At 32.3% G+C, this 19,877-nt stretch overlaps 1 protein-coding gene across 8 annotated transcripts in view; it reads left to right on the top strand.

The window, feature by feature from the left end:
* The window catches only part of Kcnt2 (potassium sodium-activated channel subfamily T member 2), a 335,807-nt gene extending 324,415 nt beyond the window's left edge, over positions 1-11,392 (top strand). For all 8 annotated transcript variants that reach the window (XM_063239808.1, XM_063239807.1, XM_063239809.1 and 5 more), the window contains one exon: positions 8,869-11,392. In XM_063239808.1, coding sequence (XP_063095878.1) covers positions 8,869-8,980 — 112 coding nt within the window. In that variant the 3' untranslated portion in view covers positions 8,981-11,392. The remainder of the gene's footprint in view (positions 1-8,868) is intronic.
* The last annotated feature ends 8,485 nt before the right edge of the window (positions 11,393-19,877 follow it).

Genomic DNA, 19,877 nt, shown 5'->3' on the forward strand with positions numbered 1-19,877 from the left:
TGTAAATACATTTATGAATGCAAGCAATGATTATTGGCTATTGATATGGTAATTAAAAATGGAAGTCTAATGTAGCTTAGCTTTCAAATTGTAAACATTCCGAACCAAAAAACAAAAAGAATCGTGTTTCATTACTGCAAACCAGAATAAGAACCAGCTGTCTAATCTGGAAAGATGAGTCTTTGGCTAGAGAAAAAACAGAGATGAAGAACCTGGTCCTATTATATTCCTGTTATATTCATATACTAGAACTTTGCAGATAAGCTAGTTCTATATAGATATTATTTGTTTTTTATTACCTTGATGATTAAAGCAAAGAAAAGAATGGTTTTTCCAAAGAAGTGAACAAATAAAAACTGGAACACTGAATATTGAATTGTAATGTTCAGTTGTAGGGCAGAACAAGGAAAGCGTTAAAGACTTTAATTATATAAAATAGCAACAGCAATGTTGATGCGAACTAACTTTGAAAAGATTCCAAAAATGAATTTAAGATTTAAAGTACAATAGCACTTTATTTTGTCATTTGATGATAATTGCTAGGCTTTCAGTGATTTTGGGAATCAGGTAAATAACAATATTAAGGTGCTAGAACTCTCAAGGCATGGTCAACAATTATATGTTATTATGACATTGCACTTCTGAACACTTTTAATTAAGAGTAAATAATTTGTGGTGCACTTGCTTTCAAATGACTACCTCAGACTTTTCAATTTGTATTTTATTTAATGAAACAAAGCTACTCTTTTTTTCCTGCATCACATTTGTGCATGCCTTCTTTTCCTAACCTCATAAATACAAGGACTTTTATGCATTCTCTACTTCATTTATCTAAATCTTCTGATACTCCATCAAGAATCATAATTATGTTAATTATATACAGTTTGAATGTTTACCTTACTTATATTTCATAATAAATTTTCAGTGTCTTAAGCCTCATACAACTATTTTTCCATGATTATTTTTTAACAGATTTTCAAAGAAGATATTGGTTTGCATTTTGAGTCTTCAGTTATGTTCTTCTATAAAATACTTGTATTTGGAAATATTTTTCAGAACTTTTTAATAATGTGTACAAGTAAAATAGATACACATTCAGAAAATTTTCTGCATTTTGGATATTCTTATTTTTTATAAATCTTAAGATCAAACATCAACTTGACTGGTACTACAACATTATCTACATCATTGCAATGATCTGTATTTGTGACTTGGAGAGAAATTTTAATATAACTACAGCTACGATAAATTATCATGAACAAAATGCTTATCTTAACAAGTAGCATATAAAAACAATTGAAAATTTGCTTTATTAAAGTTAAAGATATTATGGTAATAATCATAAGAAAAGGAATTTTTGTCACAGCACCAAGAAGTTTAGTGGATAATGGATTACATTTTTACCTTATATGTTTTCTAAAAATTCAATTACAAAGTTCATTCAAAGGGGTCAACACTAACTTGCTTCAAAAAAGATAAATCACTAGATGATATGGCATTAAAATCTTAATGTGCACTATTAGTTTTCTCCATTGATCTAAAATGCTATTGATATTTAAAGTAATTATAAAGCAGTGTCTATAGATAATAAGATCCAATTAATAGATCCAAGGACACTAATTTCATCTTTTATTTGATTGAAGAAAATAGACTGCTGTGCCTCCAATTAGCTTTTTTCATTTCATTAAGGGCTATATTTTATGAATATTTCTCTCTGCAATATTAAAGAGGAAAAGAACAATCTTCATTAGATGCTCATTTTTAAATTAATTCTTCAGTTCATTTTAATTCATCTTAAAATTACTGTGAACAAATCAAATACTACTTTCATTTTCCCCTGCAGCAAGACTGATGCTTCTTTGCAGGTGTTTACTCTTCTTTCCCTTCCAGTGCTTCAGTGACTTCCTAGTGCCTTTGGAACAGAAATTGAAACAACTAATTCTAGAGTTCTTCATTTGCATTTTTCTATCTTTCTGACTTTCTGACCACTGTGTTCTGACCTAATCAGTCTTTTAAAGCCAAATCAAAGTTTGTTTTCTAAGTATGTTAGCATCAGTGTTTCTTCTGTGTCCCCAGTTGTCCAAGTCTGGGGGGCCCCTCATTCTTCTCAAGCCTTTTGAGATGAGTTCACACCAAATTCTTTAATAAACGATTCCCTAATTATGTGTGTTGTTATCTTTCTCTTTGTGGGCTGTGTGGAATTACTTTTCTTTTTGCATCTGCTGCTTAGTTACAACGTACTCTTCTGCAGGGCAGGGGTTAAGTGTTGTGAGATTTTTGTATTAACAGGGGTTAACACATATCCCACAGGTGCTAGGCAGTGTGTACACCTACTACACAGCATTCGACTCTATTAAGTAAAATATCAGTCCTAAAATAAAATGAGTTTCTCAGATGAATATTTTCCTGTTTACTCATGGAATACATTAAGATTTTAATACTTTAGTATCATTGCCTGTTTCCATAAACTAACTTTTAGATTAATATTTTCTTTTTTATTTTAAAAAGAATAAAACAAAAGAGAACATAACAAAACAAATCAGAAGAAAACATTGCAAGCAACACAGCACTTCACGACAAGCCAACTGGATATCAACAGTGGCTACCCTAATGTCTCTTTTTTTTGAAATATTTGAGCATACCTCCACACACAATAATATCAAACATAACAAAATAGTATAAAACAGTAGAAGAGAAGAAAAGTATTACAGGACATTCAAAACCAAATAACCGATAATGAACAATGGTTACTATAATATTTCATTTTTTTTAAAAATTTGATCATACTATCAAACATATTAAAATCCAATAAGACACAACATGGTAGAACCAATGGAAACAGAAGAAGAAAAGCATGGTAGGACTTCAAAACAACACGATACTAAATCAGTGATGGCTGCCATAATGTCTTATTTTCTTCAAAGTAGCTGTTCATACCACCACGCAAAATAAAATTTAAAAAAAGAATAAAACCATTCCAAGCAATAAATGAAAACATTATAAGACTTCAAAGCAATATAATGAGGAACCATGATTACCATAAAATCTTATGTACTCTTACCATTTCTTACACTAGGAAGACTGTATGGTAATTATACATGTAAGTTTGATTTATTTAACTTATGAGTATGGTCTCAAGTTGCATCCATTTATTTATAAATAACTCAATGTGATCATTCTTATAGCTGAGCTCCATTGTATAAAAATACCATGTTTCTTTATCCATTCCTCAGTTGATGGACATTTAGATTGTTTCCAAGATTTGGCAATTTGGTTACAAATTGTGCTGCTATAAATATTGGTGCACATACATCACTGTGGTATGATGTTTTCAGTTCTTCTGGGAATGTGCCCAGAAGTGGAATAGCTGGGTCTAATGGAATTTTCAATCCCAGCTTTTTGAGGAATCTCCAGACTGACCTCCATAGTAGTTGCATCAGTCTACACTCTCACCAACAGTGCAGTAGAGTTCCTTTTTACCCACTGCCTCTCCAGCATTTGTTTGTAGTTCTCTTGATCTTGGCCATCTTTCTGGAGTGAGATGCAATCTCAGTGTGGTTTTAATTTGCACTTCTCTAATGACTAATGATGCTGAACATTTTTTAATGTATTTATGTGCCATTTGTATTTGTTCATCTGAGAGCTGTGTGTTCATCTCAGATGCCCATTTTTGGATTGGGTCATTGAATTTCAGGGGTTTAATTTTTTAAAATTCTTTATATGTTTTAGACAGAAGTCCTTTGTCTGAGGAACTGTTCACTAAGATTTTTTCCCAATTTATGGGTTTTCTTTTCATTAGGCTGGAGATTTCTTTCGACATGCAGGAACTCTTTAAATAGACATGATCCCAATTGTTGATTCTGGGAAGTATTTCCTGTGTGGTTTGATGCTTTTTCATGAATTGTCTGCCTACCCCTATATCTTCAAGATTTCTACCTATTTTCGCTTCCAGGAAATTTAGTGTTTTCTGTTTTAATATTCAGATCTTTGATCCATTTAGACTTTAGTTTAGTACATGGTGATAAGCATGGGTCTAGTTTTAGTTTTCAGTATATGGAGAGCCAATTTTTCTAATTTATTAAAGAGAGATCTTTCGTCCAGTGGAGATGTTTGGGCCTTTTATCAAAGATAAGGTGGCTGAATGTATTTGTAGTTGTAGTTGTATCTTCCAATCTATTCCTCTGATCATCAGGTCTGTTTTTATTTCACTACCATGTTGATTTTATTACAGTAGCTTTGTAGTATTACTTCAAGTCAGGGATCGTGATACCTTCTGCCTTGCCCTTGTTGCTTAGACTTGCCTTTGGTATTGGTCTCTTGTGGTTCCAGATTAATTTTAAGAGTGATTTCTCTAGATCTATGAGATATGATAGTGGTATTTGATTGGGATTGCATTAAATCTGTATAATATTTTTTGGAGAATGGCCATTTTCACAATATTTATGTTTCTTATACATGAACAAGGGATGTCTTTCTATTTTCTGAGATCCACTTCAATTTCTTTTTCAGGGTATTATAATTTTCCCTGAATAGATCTTTTTTTTTTTTCCTTTTGTAACATGGATCCCTAATTATTTCATTTTTTGGATGCTATTGTGAAGGATATGGCTTCTCTTATTTCTCTCCCAGTGATTTTGTTGTTAGTGTATAGGAATACTATAGATTTTTCAGTCTTGACTTTGTATCCAGCTATGTCACTAAATTTTCTTATTATATCTAATAGTGTTTCAATTTAGTTTTGGGGGGGTCTTCTCTGTAGAGTATCATGACAGATAATGAAAATTTAACTTCTTTTCCTATCCTTACTCCTTTATTTCTCTCTCATCTAATTGGTCTGGCTAGTATTTCCAGCACTACGTTGAATAGGAGTGGTGATAATGGACATCCTTGTCTTGTGTCTGTTTTTAGGGTAAACACTTTCAGTTTTTGGCCATTTAATGTGATACTGGCTGTTGGTGTCATAGAATGCCTTTATCATATTGAAGTAAAGACCATCTATTCCAATTTTCTTATCATGATTCCAAGATTCTTATCATGAATAAGTGATGAACCTTATCAAAACATTTTTCTGCATCTATAGAAATGATCATGTGATCCTTATTTTTGGCTCTATTGATATGGTGGATTACACTTATTGATTTACATATGTTGAACCATCCCTGTATTCCTGGGATGAATTCCGCTTGCTCGTGGTGTATAATCTTCTTGATGATTTGCTGTGTTCTTTTTGCCAAAATGTTATGAAGAATTTTTGCATCTATATTCATTAGGGAAATTGGCCCGTAGTTCTCTTTTTTAGTTGGGTCTTTCTCAGGTTTTGACACTCGAGTAATATTTGCTTTCAGGAATGAGTTATGAAGAAATGCTTTCCTTTCAATTTCATTGAAGAGTTTGAACAGTGTTGGCATTAAGTCTTCTTTGAATTTCTTGTAGAATTCCACAGTGAATCTGTCTGGACCTGAGCTCTTCTTTGTTGGTTAGGATTTAGTTACATTTTCAATTTCATTAATAGAAATGAGTTATTCAGCAGTTTTACATCTTCTTGATCCAGCTTTGTTATTTCATATGTTTCTAGGAATCTGTCCATTTCTTCTGTGTTATCAAACTTATGAGAGCAGAGGTTTTTTAAATAGATGTTGATGATCTTCTGTATTTCCAGATTCTGTAGTGATTTCACCCTTTTCATTTCTTATTACATGAATTTGAGTTTTTTTCTTTCCTTTTTAAAAGAAGGTTGGCTAGGGGCTTATGAATTTTATTTATTTGTTCAAAGAACCAACTCCTTGATTCATTGAATTTTTTGTATTGTTTGCTTAGTCTCTATTGCATTGGTTTTTGCTCTGATCTTTATAATTTCCTTCCCTTTTTTTGGCTTTGGACTTCACTTGCTGTTCTTTTTCTAGATGTTTGAGGTGTAGCCTAAGGCTGTTTATTTGTGTTTGTTTTGTTTTCCTGATGTGGGAGTTCACTGTGATAAATTTTCCTCTGAGGGCTGCTTTCATTGCATCCCACAGATTCCAGCAAGTTTTATTTGTATTTTTATTTGCTTTTAGATATTGCTTAATTTCTTTTTTAATTTCCTCTGTGATCCTGATAGCGCAGGAGTGTGTTATTCAATTTCCATGTGTTTGTGCAGTTTGCTTATAGATATTGTTTAATATCTTCTGTGATCCTGATAGCTCTGGAGTGTATTATTCAATTTCCATGTATTTGTGAGGTTTTTGCCCCACAAACACATTTCATTTATAATTAACTTCTAGTTTCATGGCCCTATGATCTGATAACATGCATCGGATAGTTTCAGTTCTTTTGCATTTACTTAAGTATGTTCTGTGGGTTGGCATATGTTCTATTTTAGAAAATGTCCCCTGTACTGCTGAGAAAAGTGTATATTCTGGTGTTGTTGGATGGAACACTGTATACATCCACCAAGTCCATTTGTTAACAGGTGTGATTCAGTTCTATTATTTATTTGCTGATTTTCTGTCTGGTTGATCTGCCTCTTTGTGTCAATGGCACTTTAAGTTCTCCTGTTATAATTGTGTTATTGCTTATTTGATTTTTCATTTCTGTCAATATTTGTTTTGTATAACTGGGTGCTCCCAAATTTGGTGCATATATATTTAAGATTGTTATCTCTTCCTCTTGAAGTTTTCCCCTAGCTATTATGTAGTGACCTTCTTTATCTCTTTTGCTCATTCTTGGTTTAAAGTTCACATTGTCTGCAAACAGTATAGCTATCCTCGCTTTTTTGGGGGGTGGAGGGGGCGAGTCCTGTTGCATGAAGTACTGTTTTCTGTCCTTTGACTTTCAGTTTATGAGTTTCCCTTTGAGTTAGATGGGTTTCTTGTAGACAGCGTATGGTTGGATGTTGTTTCTTGATTCATTCTGTCAGTCTGTTTTCTTTAATTGGTGAATTAAGGCCATTTACATTAATGGTTGTAACTGATATGTTTTGGGTTTTTTTTTTTTTTTTGACATATTACCTTTCTGCTGTTGCTTCTTTACTTTTCCACTTGGTTTGTTTTCCTGGCTTAGTAGCTTTTTCCTATGTCTGTCAAGAATGTCTCTCAGTATCCTTTGCAGTGTTGGTTTAGCTGTTCTTTGTTACATAAGTGTTTTATTTTTCCATCCATTTTGAAGGACAGTTTTGCAAGATGCCTCAGTCTAGTTTGGAAGCTGTTTTCCTTTAGGATCTGAAATACTTCACTCCAGGCTCTTCTTGACTTCATTGTTTGTGCTGAGAAGTCTGCTGTGATTCTGATAGATTTTCTTTATAGGTGATCTGTCTTTTGTCTCTAATAGCTTTTAATATTCTGTTCTTATGTTGGATTTTTGGGATGTTGATTATTACATGTCTGGGTGTAATTTTATTTTGGTTATGGCTATTTGGAGTTCTATATACTTCACTGATCCATATATCAGTTTCCATTCTCATGTTTGGGAAATTTTCAGCTATTACTTCTGTAAATAGCCTCTTGATATCATTTGTGTCGTCACCTTCTTTTTCCTTTGTCCCTATCAATCTTATGTTGTTTTTCTTTGTGTGACTTTGCAGCTGTTGAATTGTTATTTCCTGATTCCTAGTTATTTTTAAAAGATCTTTCCTTTCCTGTTCACTAACTGCAATCTTGTCTTCGAGGTCTGAAATTCTATCTTCACTTTCACTGAGTTTGCCAACTTTCAATGGAATTTTTGATTTCCTGTATATCTCTTTGTATCTGCTTCATGCATTCTGTTTGTTTCTTATAATGTTCATTCAGGGTTACATCTTTTTGCATTTTTCCTCTAATGTTTTAACTGTGACTTCTTTAGGTTTGTTCAGTATTTCTTTCATTACATTTATCATTTCTTTTACCTGGGAGAGTATTTCTGATTTGAGTTCTTTTATAGCTTCATGGAGTTGTTTCTTTATTTCAGTTGTTCTCATTTCAGGCCTTTCAGGTGTATAGCTTATATTTTCTTCTGTGTACATGGCTTCTAGGTTTGCTTGGGATGGGCTGGAGGATTGAGATTGCATTTTGGTCTTTCATTTTTTCCATTTTCCTATATTTCCATGTTTTGAGTGATGTTCCAAAGCTTCCCACAGGCATGCTGGAAATCACCTCGTCAGCCCTCAGCTTTTCAGGACTGATTGGAGATCACTGGGCATGGCCCAGTCAAACTTGTGGAACTTCCTGTGCCTCCTACAGTTGTTCAAATGCAGAGTGGGGTCCTAACCTCTGGGAGCAATGGTCAAAAGCTCTCCCTAAGTGAGCCCAAGCAAGCTGAAACTTACCTGTGTGCCCTCAGCTTCTGGGGCTCAATGGAGGTTGTTAGGTGTGGCCCAGTCTAGATTAACATTTTCAAATGAACTCAAGTATTTTATATCCATAATATTCAGTATAATACTTACCAAGTTATTAATTTTGTATAATTGTGGGGTTTTTAATATGCTCTATGGGAATTATGTATATCAAATTCCTAATTTAATGAAAGATAAAAATAAGACTATGACCACTTAAACAGTGAGTGATGGCTACAATGTAAATCTCTTTGGTAGACAAATGTCCAGCATAAAGGATAGGAAGTAAAGTAAATGCCAAAACAAGCCATAAACCTTTGATAAGATGAAAGTACGAAAATGGATCATAAATGAAAAATCATAGTGCTTGATTGAAGAACATTCATCATCACAACATTCTCAGATAGGAAAATGATTATATAAATCTTATAAAATTGTGCAGGCTAACAAAACAGTGAGTCCACCTGTAATATACAGAAATATTTTAGATAATTTGAAAATTAAACACCTAACAGAGTACAAATGTGTGATTTGATGCTGCCCTCATTTGTTACTACAAATATTTGTTTTTATTTTTTAATTAGATACTTAATCAGACCTGATCCGCTGTCCTACCTCCCAAATAGTGAACCCAGCCGGAAAAACAGCATCTGCAATGCCACTGGTCAAGATTCTCGGGAGGAAACCCAGCTTTGATAGCAAGAAAATAAGAGACATTTTTTTTTACTCCTATGAGGATCTTGCTTGAAAAACTAACATGTTGCTGCCATTGAAAGAAAGTAGATTAGAATGTATTCAATTCTCTCATATCTAAAAAGTAAATCTATTCTCTTAGAAGTATAGACCAATTTAAAACTTAATGTACCATTTAATGGTACTTCCCTTGTTAATATTGAAAAGAATGATTCTGAAAACCTAAATTAAAAAACAAAAATTGAATTCTGATATTTGATGTTTGAGTATAGTCCGAACTGTACAAAACTAATTTTAAAAAATTATTACAGTTTTCTTAAAGTAAAAATTCTAACAATATTTGGTATACCACAGTAGACATAGAAGATTGTTGCTCCTGGTAACACTTAAATGTGTCATATTATGTTCTTTAAACTTGCTGTTTTATGAAATTGAGCTCATCATAAATGCCTAGTCTTCTCTATATAGGGATTAATCAATAAATTTATATGGCTGAATTTTGTGTGAAAATTATAGTTTGCTTTATAATATACATTGTTATTTTAACTTTTTTTCTTGTCTTTTCATTTAATGCCATATTCATTTTAGAATTTCAGATGTTCATAGCATGTTTAATAAACAAAAAGATATATTCAGTTCCCTGAGCTTTTTGGTAACTTAATACTTAACAAACATTTTATGCCAAGAAAGTGTACTAAAAGTCAAATATCTACTGTTCTCCTAAAGAAAATGCCTAGCATGGAGAAAATATTGAATGCATATTCGTGAATTTTAATATAAGAACTGAAACTTTAACTGGATTTCTGAAATATGCAGTAATAATTTTCATTTGACTCTTGAGTTTTAACAATTTTCTTGTATCTCTATAGCAAATTTACATTAGAAAAATAATTTAATATTGAATGGAGAATATTTATACTTTTATGGACTACAAAGACACTTTAAAACCTTAAATATCTTACTTATATCTTTGCTATTGAAGTAATCACACTCAAAAACAATCTGTGAAAAATTTCAATTTAATTTGAAAAACCTTCTATACTATAAATTCTATAGGATCTGTATTATAACATTGGGAGGAAAAGTATTTAAAATAGCACTTCTTGCCTTTTAAATTTAATATTAATCATTCCAAATTTGACAGTTGTAAATATATAAACTAAATCTTGAGGATATTAACAATTTTTCTGAATTATTTTTGCTTCTCCTATGTAGACTAAAAAGCACAAGAGAAAGTACACATAGCTTTCAGATAATAGTATAGTCAAGTGTTCCCATAGAAATATTGGAAATTTCAAAAGATGTTTTTCTTCTAACTGTATGTTATTTTATTTTATTTTATGTTAATTCCCTGAGATTGACAGTTTTACTTCATAAAAGTAAGACATATTAGAAAAAGACATTTTTGTCCTTTCTTTTCATAATGAAAAAGAATGTTTGAATGGGAATAGAATTATTAAAATGATAAAAGAAATTTAATGTTTTCCCAATTATTATGCAGAAAAAAATGTAAAACATGCAACATGAAATTGAACATTATAACCATCACATAATTTGGCCCTACAAATATGAAATGTCATTGCTTTCCAATGTTTCACATTACTCACATTTTAGAATAACAAGAACACCAGGGATTTCATCTAAAATAGATTAAAACTCATTTTAGTTTTATTTGGTCTTCTTTGATCTGTCAGAAAAAAGGGAAAAAAATAAAAGGTTACTTAAAGTTGGAAGCATGCCTTAAAATTTAAAAATTGTTTGCATATGTGTATATGTTTGAAATGTAAAATGCATTTGACAAGCATTCTTAGCATATATTGGTAAAATTGAAGGTGGAAAAGAGTGAATGTAATAGGGAAAAATTGAATTTATTGAACTTGCTTTTGTTATTTGCACACCATTAATGAAGTATGATCTTTCTTTGAGTTGGCTTTTTTTTTATCATCGTTACAGTCATTTTTAGGAATTAATGTAGAATTTTACATATCTGTTTTCCCCACAAGATCTATAATTTAGTATTTTTACATTATGACAGGTAAGACTAGGATTTTAAGCTAGAATACGGTTATATTTCCTATAGAATTAAAATTTTTCTTTCATAAATTTTAAAAATTATTTTTGATTATGAGCATATTAGTCCAAATTTAATATTTGACAAAATTCATACCAGCTTGCTATAATGATGATAGTTTATTAGTCTTTCTGATTCTTTAAAAATAAAACATGCTTATAAAAGACTTTTAACAAACTGTTGCCTTTTTAAAACAATTATACTTGCACATGAAATATAAAGTTAATAATTGTTCTGTAGCCCTAGGGGAATTGGTTCAGTTTATTGCTATGTAACATTTTGCTACCAGTTATACTGAATTGCTTTGAAATAAATAATAATAAAATTATTTCTGATGATGAACACTCTTTGTGTCTGTTGCCAAACTTTGTTAGACTGTTTTAAATTTAAAATTATTTTTTACTTGTATATTTAAAACCACAGTAAACACAAAGGTGGTTTCATTGGACAAGAAAGCCCTAAATAAACTTCTGCTAAATTGCTTCCTCTTATAATGTCAGATTCTGAATAATTATTTTGTCATGACCAGAAAGAAGAAGTATAGATAAAAGAAAGCAGAAATGAACAATGGGAAGAGTGAAAGAAGATGAAGTGGAATAAAAACCTAAAGTAGATGCTAAAGGAGAAATATATTTTACAAGGCAGCTAATAATGTCTCAACATACTATTTTAAGTTTGAGGAAAGCACTGGTACAAAGGGAAAGAAAGTTTAAAATACAAAATATCTCCGGTTCTAAGTAAATAGAAAGACTCATTTCTCCTTAGCCCTGCTCTTAAGGTATCCCGAAAGTCCCTTGGTATTCCCTTGGGGCATTCTGTACTTTTTAAATGACATGTACTGTAGCATAATGGCAATTGGCTGTGCATCTCAGTAACTGCATCTGAGGCTAGAGAAAGCAGTCTGTGTTCACTCATGTTGTGATGAACAGCAAGGTGTGAACACCTGTGCAGAAGGGGCAAATCAAGACTTTTACCCATATAATGCTCCATGTGTATGTATCCCTGAACATCATAGTGGGTAGAACTCACCCCATGACATTCTTCTGTACCGTTCTGTGAACATCTAATTTGCCATAATGGAACGTGGGTGTGGCTCATAGTAGCTGTGTCTGGGGAGAATAGAGGCGCTTCTGTGCATTCACGCACTTGGCAGATGAATAGCAAGGTATGTATAGGAGCTCCAAAGCAACAGTATGGGAGCTTTACCTATGAAATGAGTGTTGAATTTTTGCATATAGGATTTGCTTTTTCAAAAAACTTTTTTTTTTAAATTTTCTTGTAGGAGTAGCCCAATTCTGTATAGTTGCACATGAAAAACCTGGTCCCTGTAGCATAAGGCAGCATATGCCAAAAAAGCTTTCAAACTACAGTGTAAAAATATATGCTTTTCTGGATGTAGACATATACTTTCAATTTAGAAATTTATCCTGGAACTCAGCCATCAGGTCCTTTTTCATCTTGTAATAAACCGAATGACGTTGTAAATAGTCATTTGGTTGGGTGTTCCCATCACCCAAACCAATCAGAATGTGACATTTGAGAATTGGTGTACCAATATCCTATTGATGTTACTTTTAGTACCAGAGCACAAGTGGACCTAAAGTAGGCTTTAGGACTCTGCAAGAACAAAGCAGAAATTCCTGATAAAATGTCGCAATTTGAAAACAGAAAATTGTATAGTACAATCTTTGGATTTCAGAAAGATATGACATTGGACTTATGTATAACAAACAAAAACAAATCCTGATGATCTCAACATGACACCATGAGGGAAAAATTGACAAAATAGAAGCCTGAGAATTTGACTTTCTGCAACAAAACCAAAGGTGGAGTAGCTGTTGTTAATGAGTTTTGCAGCAACTATGATGTCACCTAAAACACAAAGCTTTGGCCAGTGGTTGTTTTACTTGATCCTAAACATGTGGCATGATTACTTTGATAGCTTACAAGTAAAATAATAAGTGAAAAACATGGAACAATTTTCCTAGAGGATTAGAACTGTAACTGATAAGAGATCATTTACAACAGAGGAAGAGCAGAATGTTTCTGCCCAAGGAGCTCACTGGTGAACAGGCAGGTACATTACAAAGACTGCAATAGGAACTTCTGCAATAGGAAAGCCAAAAAGATGTCAGCTGTGTCTCTACAAGAAAGGACAGTGTAAGTAATATTTATGCATGGAAGTTGAAGTTATCATATGTGAAGACTTCTTGGAGTGTGATGAGTGAAGCAAAAAATTATTTCTGTGCTAGACTTTTGTCTGTATTTACATTGTAGTTCCCATAGACATTCATTCTTGATGTTATCTTTTAGATTTTGTAAGCAAGCATACAGCTGATATGAATACAGTCATGTCTAGTCTAAGTGCTCATTACATATTTGACACTTTATTTTATTGATATCTTATTTTCCTATTAAGTGCACTTTTAAAAATATAGTAAAAGCTCCTGACAAAACAGCAAGCCAAGTGAGATACCAAATATGTCCCACACAAAGGGCAGGAAAGCAAAATACATGTTCTGTTAATGTAAGCTAAAAGGGTGTATTTAATGCATTGTCATATGTGAAGACTGCCTGAGGTGCGATAATTGAAGTAAAGATTATTTTTGTTGCCCATTTCTTTTGGTATTTTCATTGTAGTTCATATAGGGAATTATTTCACTTGGGTTTTTCTTTTTTTTAGCCTTCAGCATTCAATGTTGAAATTTTTGACGCTTTTTTTATAAAGACTCAATATTAAAAATCCAATATTTTTCCTGTTTAGTACTCATTGTTTAATATAATGAAACTCATAAATTAATAATATTATAATATTAATATAATGAAACTCATAAATTAATAATTCATGAATAGAAATGCTTCTAAACAATAGATGTGGATTTATATACCTTTTAGTACACTCCTTTAATACAAAATTGTGTAATGCCCATTATATAATATTATTAAACAGATACAAAATAATTACCAGTGGGATGAAGAAGAAAGGCTTAGCAGAGAACCCAGACTTGAGAAATAGCATCATAGGAGTACCCTGTGCTTTGTTTTTGCTTTCCTGAATTGGATGCTGGGAAACACCCATGGATAGAGACAGAAAAGTCTCCAGAGTGGCCTGCTCTCCTAGTGAAGGACTGGCCTACAGTGTGTACAGATTTTGGAGAATCAAATTTCTGATGCTTCTGAACTGGGAAAAACTGGTCGTGTACCCTATGGCCAGAATGTTTCCTCAGCATGTTGGGAGGCTTTGAAGTAGTCTCTTTGAGAGACACTTCCTCAGAACAATTTTTTGCAGCTCTCTAGAAGACAGATTTACAGAAAGTTCTGGAAGTGAGGATTACAATGACTTCTTGGCCATCCTGTGAAACAGAGTTGTGGCATCCCCAGTGGAATCTCGATTTCAGTCCTGGGGTATTTCACTGAAGCACCCTTTCTTCTCTCTGAAGATAATGGATGTTCCCTACACATAATTTTCTAGTTATCTTTACAATATATCAGTAATTCAATATTTTGTCACAGTTAGTAATTACTCTAAAGAAAAATTCTCTGCCCAAATCATTGTGATTTTTCTTTTCAAACTGGACACTGGCTGATATAATGCACAAAGCCGTTCTCTCCGTGACTAAATAGTAAATCATGGTGCTAAGAATATTTCCATGACTGCAAATCTAAAAGAAAGTCCTTGGACAAAGTTAATAAATGAGTAACACCTACCAGGAAACTTTTCTAATGATAGATTTCTCCGTTAGAACCTCAGAGCATTTGGACTTCATTTTGATCTTCACTACCTAGGACTCTCCTCCAGTCTGTTTGAGCTGGAGGAAGTTAGAGATAGGCTAGCTTTAAATATTAGATTAACCTAAATTTATGACATATGGTCCTTACAATAAATAATTGGACTTACAATTGAGCTTTACACATTTTTGCTATCCATTAGAATTATTTAATTAAACCTAAAATCACATTATATATATTTTAAAGATTGATAATGGGAATATTTCACTAATTCACACTATAATTAACCCTATTCAAAGAAATGCATAGTTCTACATAAAGATTTTTTTTGGTCTTATATATAAGATATGTTAAATTCTAGAGATAAGCTAGACATCTTTCTACACTGAAATTAAGCACATACTCAAAATGAAGTACAGTACTTCTGAATTTATAGGTTGCCAATTCACAATCTCTGCTATTGCTATAAACTAATAGCTTGAGTGCATCATTAGAATGTAAATAACTATTTTTTTCTGAAAACTTTCAAATGAAAAAACAACTTTGAGACACTTTTATTACAAGTTATGAGGTGAGTACTGAAGTTGAAATTGATAAGCACTTTGCCTAAGCATATATATGCACAATTAAATTCCATCAGCAATCATTTGTTACTAATTATTGTCATATTTCTAAAGTTACATTAATCTGTATCAACTATAAGCTAATCCAAATTTTAACTTAACTGCAGAATGAGACCTCCAAAATTGCTTAATCATATGATTTCACAAAGTAATGTACTTTGTGATACACTTCAAGTATGACAGGTTTGGCGACTTACTGTGTGAATAATAAAAAATGTATTTCTATCTGATATATGGTGGTTGATGTGGAAAATGACATAAAGTTTTGGCACAGAAGATTTTATAAATGTACATTCATTAGAATAATATAAGTGTCCAAGTTATTGGAGTATTACAAATATATCAAGTATTTGTTTCCTTCACTAACAATATAAACTTAAACAGAAAACAGTAAATACTTGAAAAAATACTTTCAATTTAGTTATTTTAGGCCAACTGAGCTATAATGACTTGATTTTTAAAAAGAGCATTTTATGATCACTTTTTAATGAAAACTAATTCGTTTTTAATGTTTCTTAGAAAAGCATGTTGTGAAAAGGCTACAAAATGACTGACATATACACTGGAAAACATATTGCTAGAACAATTAAGTGGCTGTGCTTGATTTATTGTTACTAAGGGAGAAAATCATTTTATTTTCAAGCACTCAACATACTCTAAGTTGTTGAAAGAAATTCTTGTTTCTCTCTTTGGCCAAATTAATATTTATCTTTGCATTAGACAACAAGTTGCAATTTAGTTGACAATCAGAGAACAAGTAACTAGTTACTTTTGAGTCACTGTTACAGACTGAAAAACTTATATTATTCAGAAAGAAGATAGATATTTGGTTATTGTGGAAGTAAAATTTTTGGAACAGATATTTTTGAAACAAGAAATTTTTCTGTTCGTATTGCTATTAATGTTAACGTTGCTTAATCATATAACAATATATTCATTTTAGAATATTGAAGTAGTAATATCATATTTTGGCAAAAGATTGCTGTGTATTTATTAGTTAATAAAAGAAAATTTTTAAGACATTATTAATATGAATTTCTTTTTAAAAATGATTATGTTGGGATTTTGGGGTCATGCTATCATTTTTTTTTTTTTTTAGTTTTTTTGAAACACCAAAATTCATATACTACAACTAAAAGTACAATTAATAAAAACTGAAAGTGCATTGTTAGGAATCAGCATGAGTAATGGCTCAGTATTTTCCAATAGGTGTTCTAAAGCCTGTAAAGTTTTTCTTAACAAAAAGACTGATAAAGTCTGCTCACCCTCATAATTATTTGCATTTTCAGAGCAATTTTTCAGTATTAAAAGAATCAAAGTCCCCTGACATTTTTCACCATATTCTAACAACCTCTATTTGCTTACTTCTTTAAATAAAATAGCAACAAAAGCAATTATCAAATTCATGTAACCTTGAAGTAACTTAGTGGAGTAATTTAACATAGAAGTAATCATACATAGAAGCCAATTTTCATCTGAATCTGAAATCAATCATTTCTTTGTACCTTATCCGATATCATCACAGAATACACTGCAGAATACAGATGATGATCTAGGGTGAGTAATTTGTTTTGTATATTCAGTATTGACCACTTCCTAGACATATCTGTGTCACAGGTGTCTCATTTTTCAGCTAGCGATGAGGCTCTGTATTTTTGTATTTGATGCACAACTAATTGACCTTCAAGCATTGGAAGCTAAATGTAGGACACTGGACGATGTTTCACGGTCATTGAACACTGAAAACTTAACTCTTTAGTCTTATGACCTGGCAGAATGATGCTCTGAGAACCAGAAAAAGTGAAACGTGCCTTTGTCCACTTTGTAGCAACCTAGTCAGGTAGGTCTTGAGCTTGCTTCTGCAGTCATGACCCTCATTCCAGTTGAATCTGAAAGGCATGAAATCATAATCCATATCAATTGAGTGAAAAAATAGGAATTTAGTTTTGTAGAAGATCATTATCAGTGTGGACACCCCAATTTTTCATGAACTAAAAAGTGGTTGGCATGAAGCTTAAAGAAAGGTCTCGGTTAAAAGGTATTAAAGCTTTATGGTGCCCATTGTCATTCATCAAAGTGATCAAACTGATGTCTTCTCATAGGACACAAGACTGTTCATACTGGTATAGCATAAAAATCCTCAGATGTCCGACAGCAAACCTGATGTCCATCTTTGATTTTCCCGTTCTTTTAACACTCTCTCTAGTCATCAACTCATTTATAGCACTTGCCAATTCTACTTCCTAAAAGTCCTTCAAATTCTGAATTCTAACCACTACATCCTAGAACACAAAATTCTTGGCAAATTCTAATAAAAAATGTAGCCAAAACAATTTTCTTCTGCTGTTTTGTTTTCCACGTATGGCCAGGAATGCTTTCTAAAACTTTAATTTATTCTCTGTCAAATAATCAAAACTGGACTCTCATTACTGTCAGAACTAGGACAGTAATTCCCAGGTCTAAGAGTAGGTGTGATCTAAGCCATGTGGTCACCTCTTTCTTTTCAGCTCTCCTTTGTGTACCACTCATCATGCACAGCTTTCAGGTTTTCAAATACATATCTCTTCTGCTTGGAAAGGTACCCATGAATCATCTGTCCTGCTGTATCTGACATACTCACTTAGTTTTTAAATTCCAGTTCCCCATTAAAGTAAGCAAAAATATTTATTGAAAAGTATCCTTGAAAACAATCATTAAACGCAGTTCTTTGGGCAATATCTAACAATGGTAAAATTTTGTTTAAATGTTCTTATCTTTTACTTCTTCATCCTCTCTTGCCTCCACTATTATTAGTACTATTATTAGTAAATTAACATAAGATGTGGTTGAAAAATTTTTCTCTGGGAGGAAATATACGTTTTGTTTAGGAATACACTATTGGACTTCTTTGCTAAAACAAAAGTTTCTACAGAAACTTTCTGAGTAGGATAAAGTTACAGAGATGATACATAAATTAGACTCCATACAATTACAAAGAGTTTAGGACAGTAAAGAGAGGATCAGGTTCACTAGAGGAATGTTAAGAGACAGGAATTCCTAAGGAGGCTGAGGAAAACTTTGAACAGTGATGAGGAAAATTTTGAGCTGTGGAGTAACTTGGTTATAGAAATTATCAGTGCTGGGATGATAGAATGACTCTATAATGAAAAGAATAATTACTTATTTAATTTTTGTGCTGTCTTACTTTTTCATGTGCATGTTCCTTTTTCCTTCGTTAATCCAAAGTTTTAATATTTTTCACAAAGGCTTTTGTCTAGTTGATATTTGAAGATAAAGTAGTCTGTGTGATGTGCAACAATTAAAATAACCAGTGGCTAACAGCACAGCTGAGAATAATGTAGAATAACAGAAAATGTGAAAAATCAGCTCGCACATGCATAACTCGGCACCAGACTTGAGCCAATCTGATCTTCTTTTAAGTTGAAGGTAATCATTGGGGGTGGATAGAGAAACCAGTGCCTAGAATATGTCTGCTTAATGTCCATCTTCCAGCTTTGGATTATTGATGTTGAGTAATATTTGTTAATTATCAAACAGACATTATCTTGAAAACGCTAGATACTACGTGATACTTAATAAATCAGAAGCTATGTCTTGTATTTAAGCTAATTTTGTTTAGTGAATCTATATATTATTTAAAAGATGCAACTGTCTAGTTTTTATTTTAAAGATAATCAAATCTAACAAAATAAAACATAATAAACAATCAAAACAAAGCAGTGAAATTGGTATAGAACTTCAAAGCAGGATACTAGGAAAACAACAACGGCTACTATAGTATATCTTGTTATCTTCACGATAGTTGTCCTTTCAATCAGGTCTAGCAAAATTAAACCAAAATAAAACAGAATAAAACCAAACAAAACAGAACATTAAATAAAGCTAAACAATTAATTCAAACAAAATAAAACAGAGAGAACAATATTGGGTTTCAAAGACAAGATAGAAGGGAATCCTCCATATTTGCTGTATTCCATACTATTATCCTCCTATTAGGTGCTCAAATCGCTGGCCCCAAGCCTGCAAAATCAATCAGACAATCTAAGCATTCAGTTGCTTTTTGTACTTCAGTTGCTATTAACTCAGCCTGTTCTTCAAACCAGCCGGTGGCTTATAGGAGTTGTAGAGTGGATGGGGTGTTGATTCTCAGCCCATGTACCAGTAGGCTCAGGGAGGTGTTATCTGAGTTTCTCTTCCTGGAGCTCCCATATCTTGTGCAGTGCACCAGAGAGCCTGGCTAGTTGGCTTCTTGGTGGGTTCATGCCATTCCCAGCATGGCTGATTTGCAGCATATGCTTACTTTACTTTCTTTATTGTCTAGTTATTTTTCATGCATAGATTTGTGTCCATCAGTGCAGAGAGAATAAAAATGTAAATAAAGACAGAGACTGAAGAGAAAATATAACATTCTTTTATTTTAAAAGTTTTCTTCCAGTCAGATGTCAAAAACAACTTATAAAATAAGGTATCAGTCCAC

Source organism: Cavia porcellus, unplaced genomic scaffold, assembly GCF_034190915.1.
Source record: "Cavia porcellus strain 051 isolate PalLab524CR breed Dunkin Hartley unplaced genomic scaffold, mCavPor4.1 scaffold_29, whole genome shotgun sequence".
Taxonomy (NCBI): domain Eukaryota; kingdom Metazoa; phylum Chordata; class Mammalia; order Rodentia; family Caviidae; genus Cavia; species Cavia porcellus.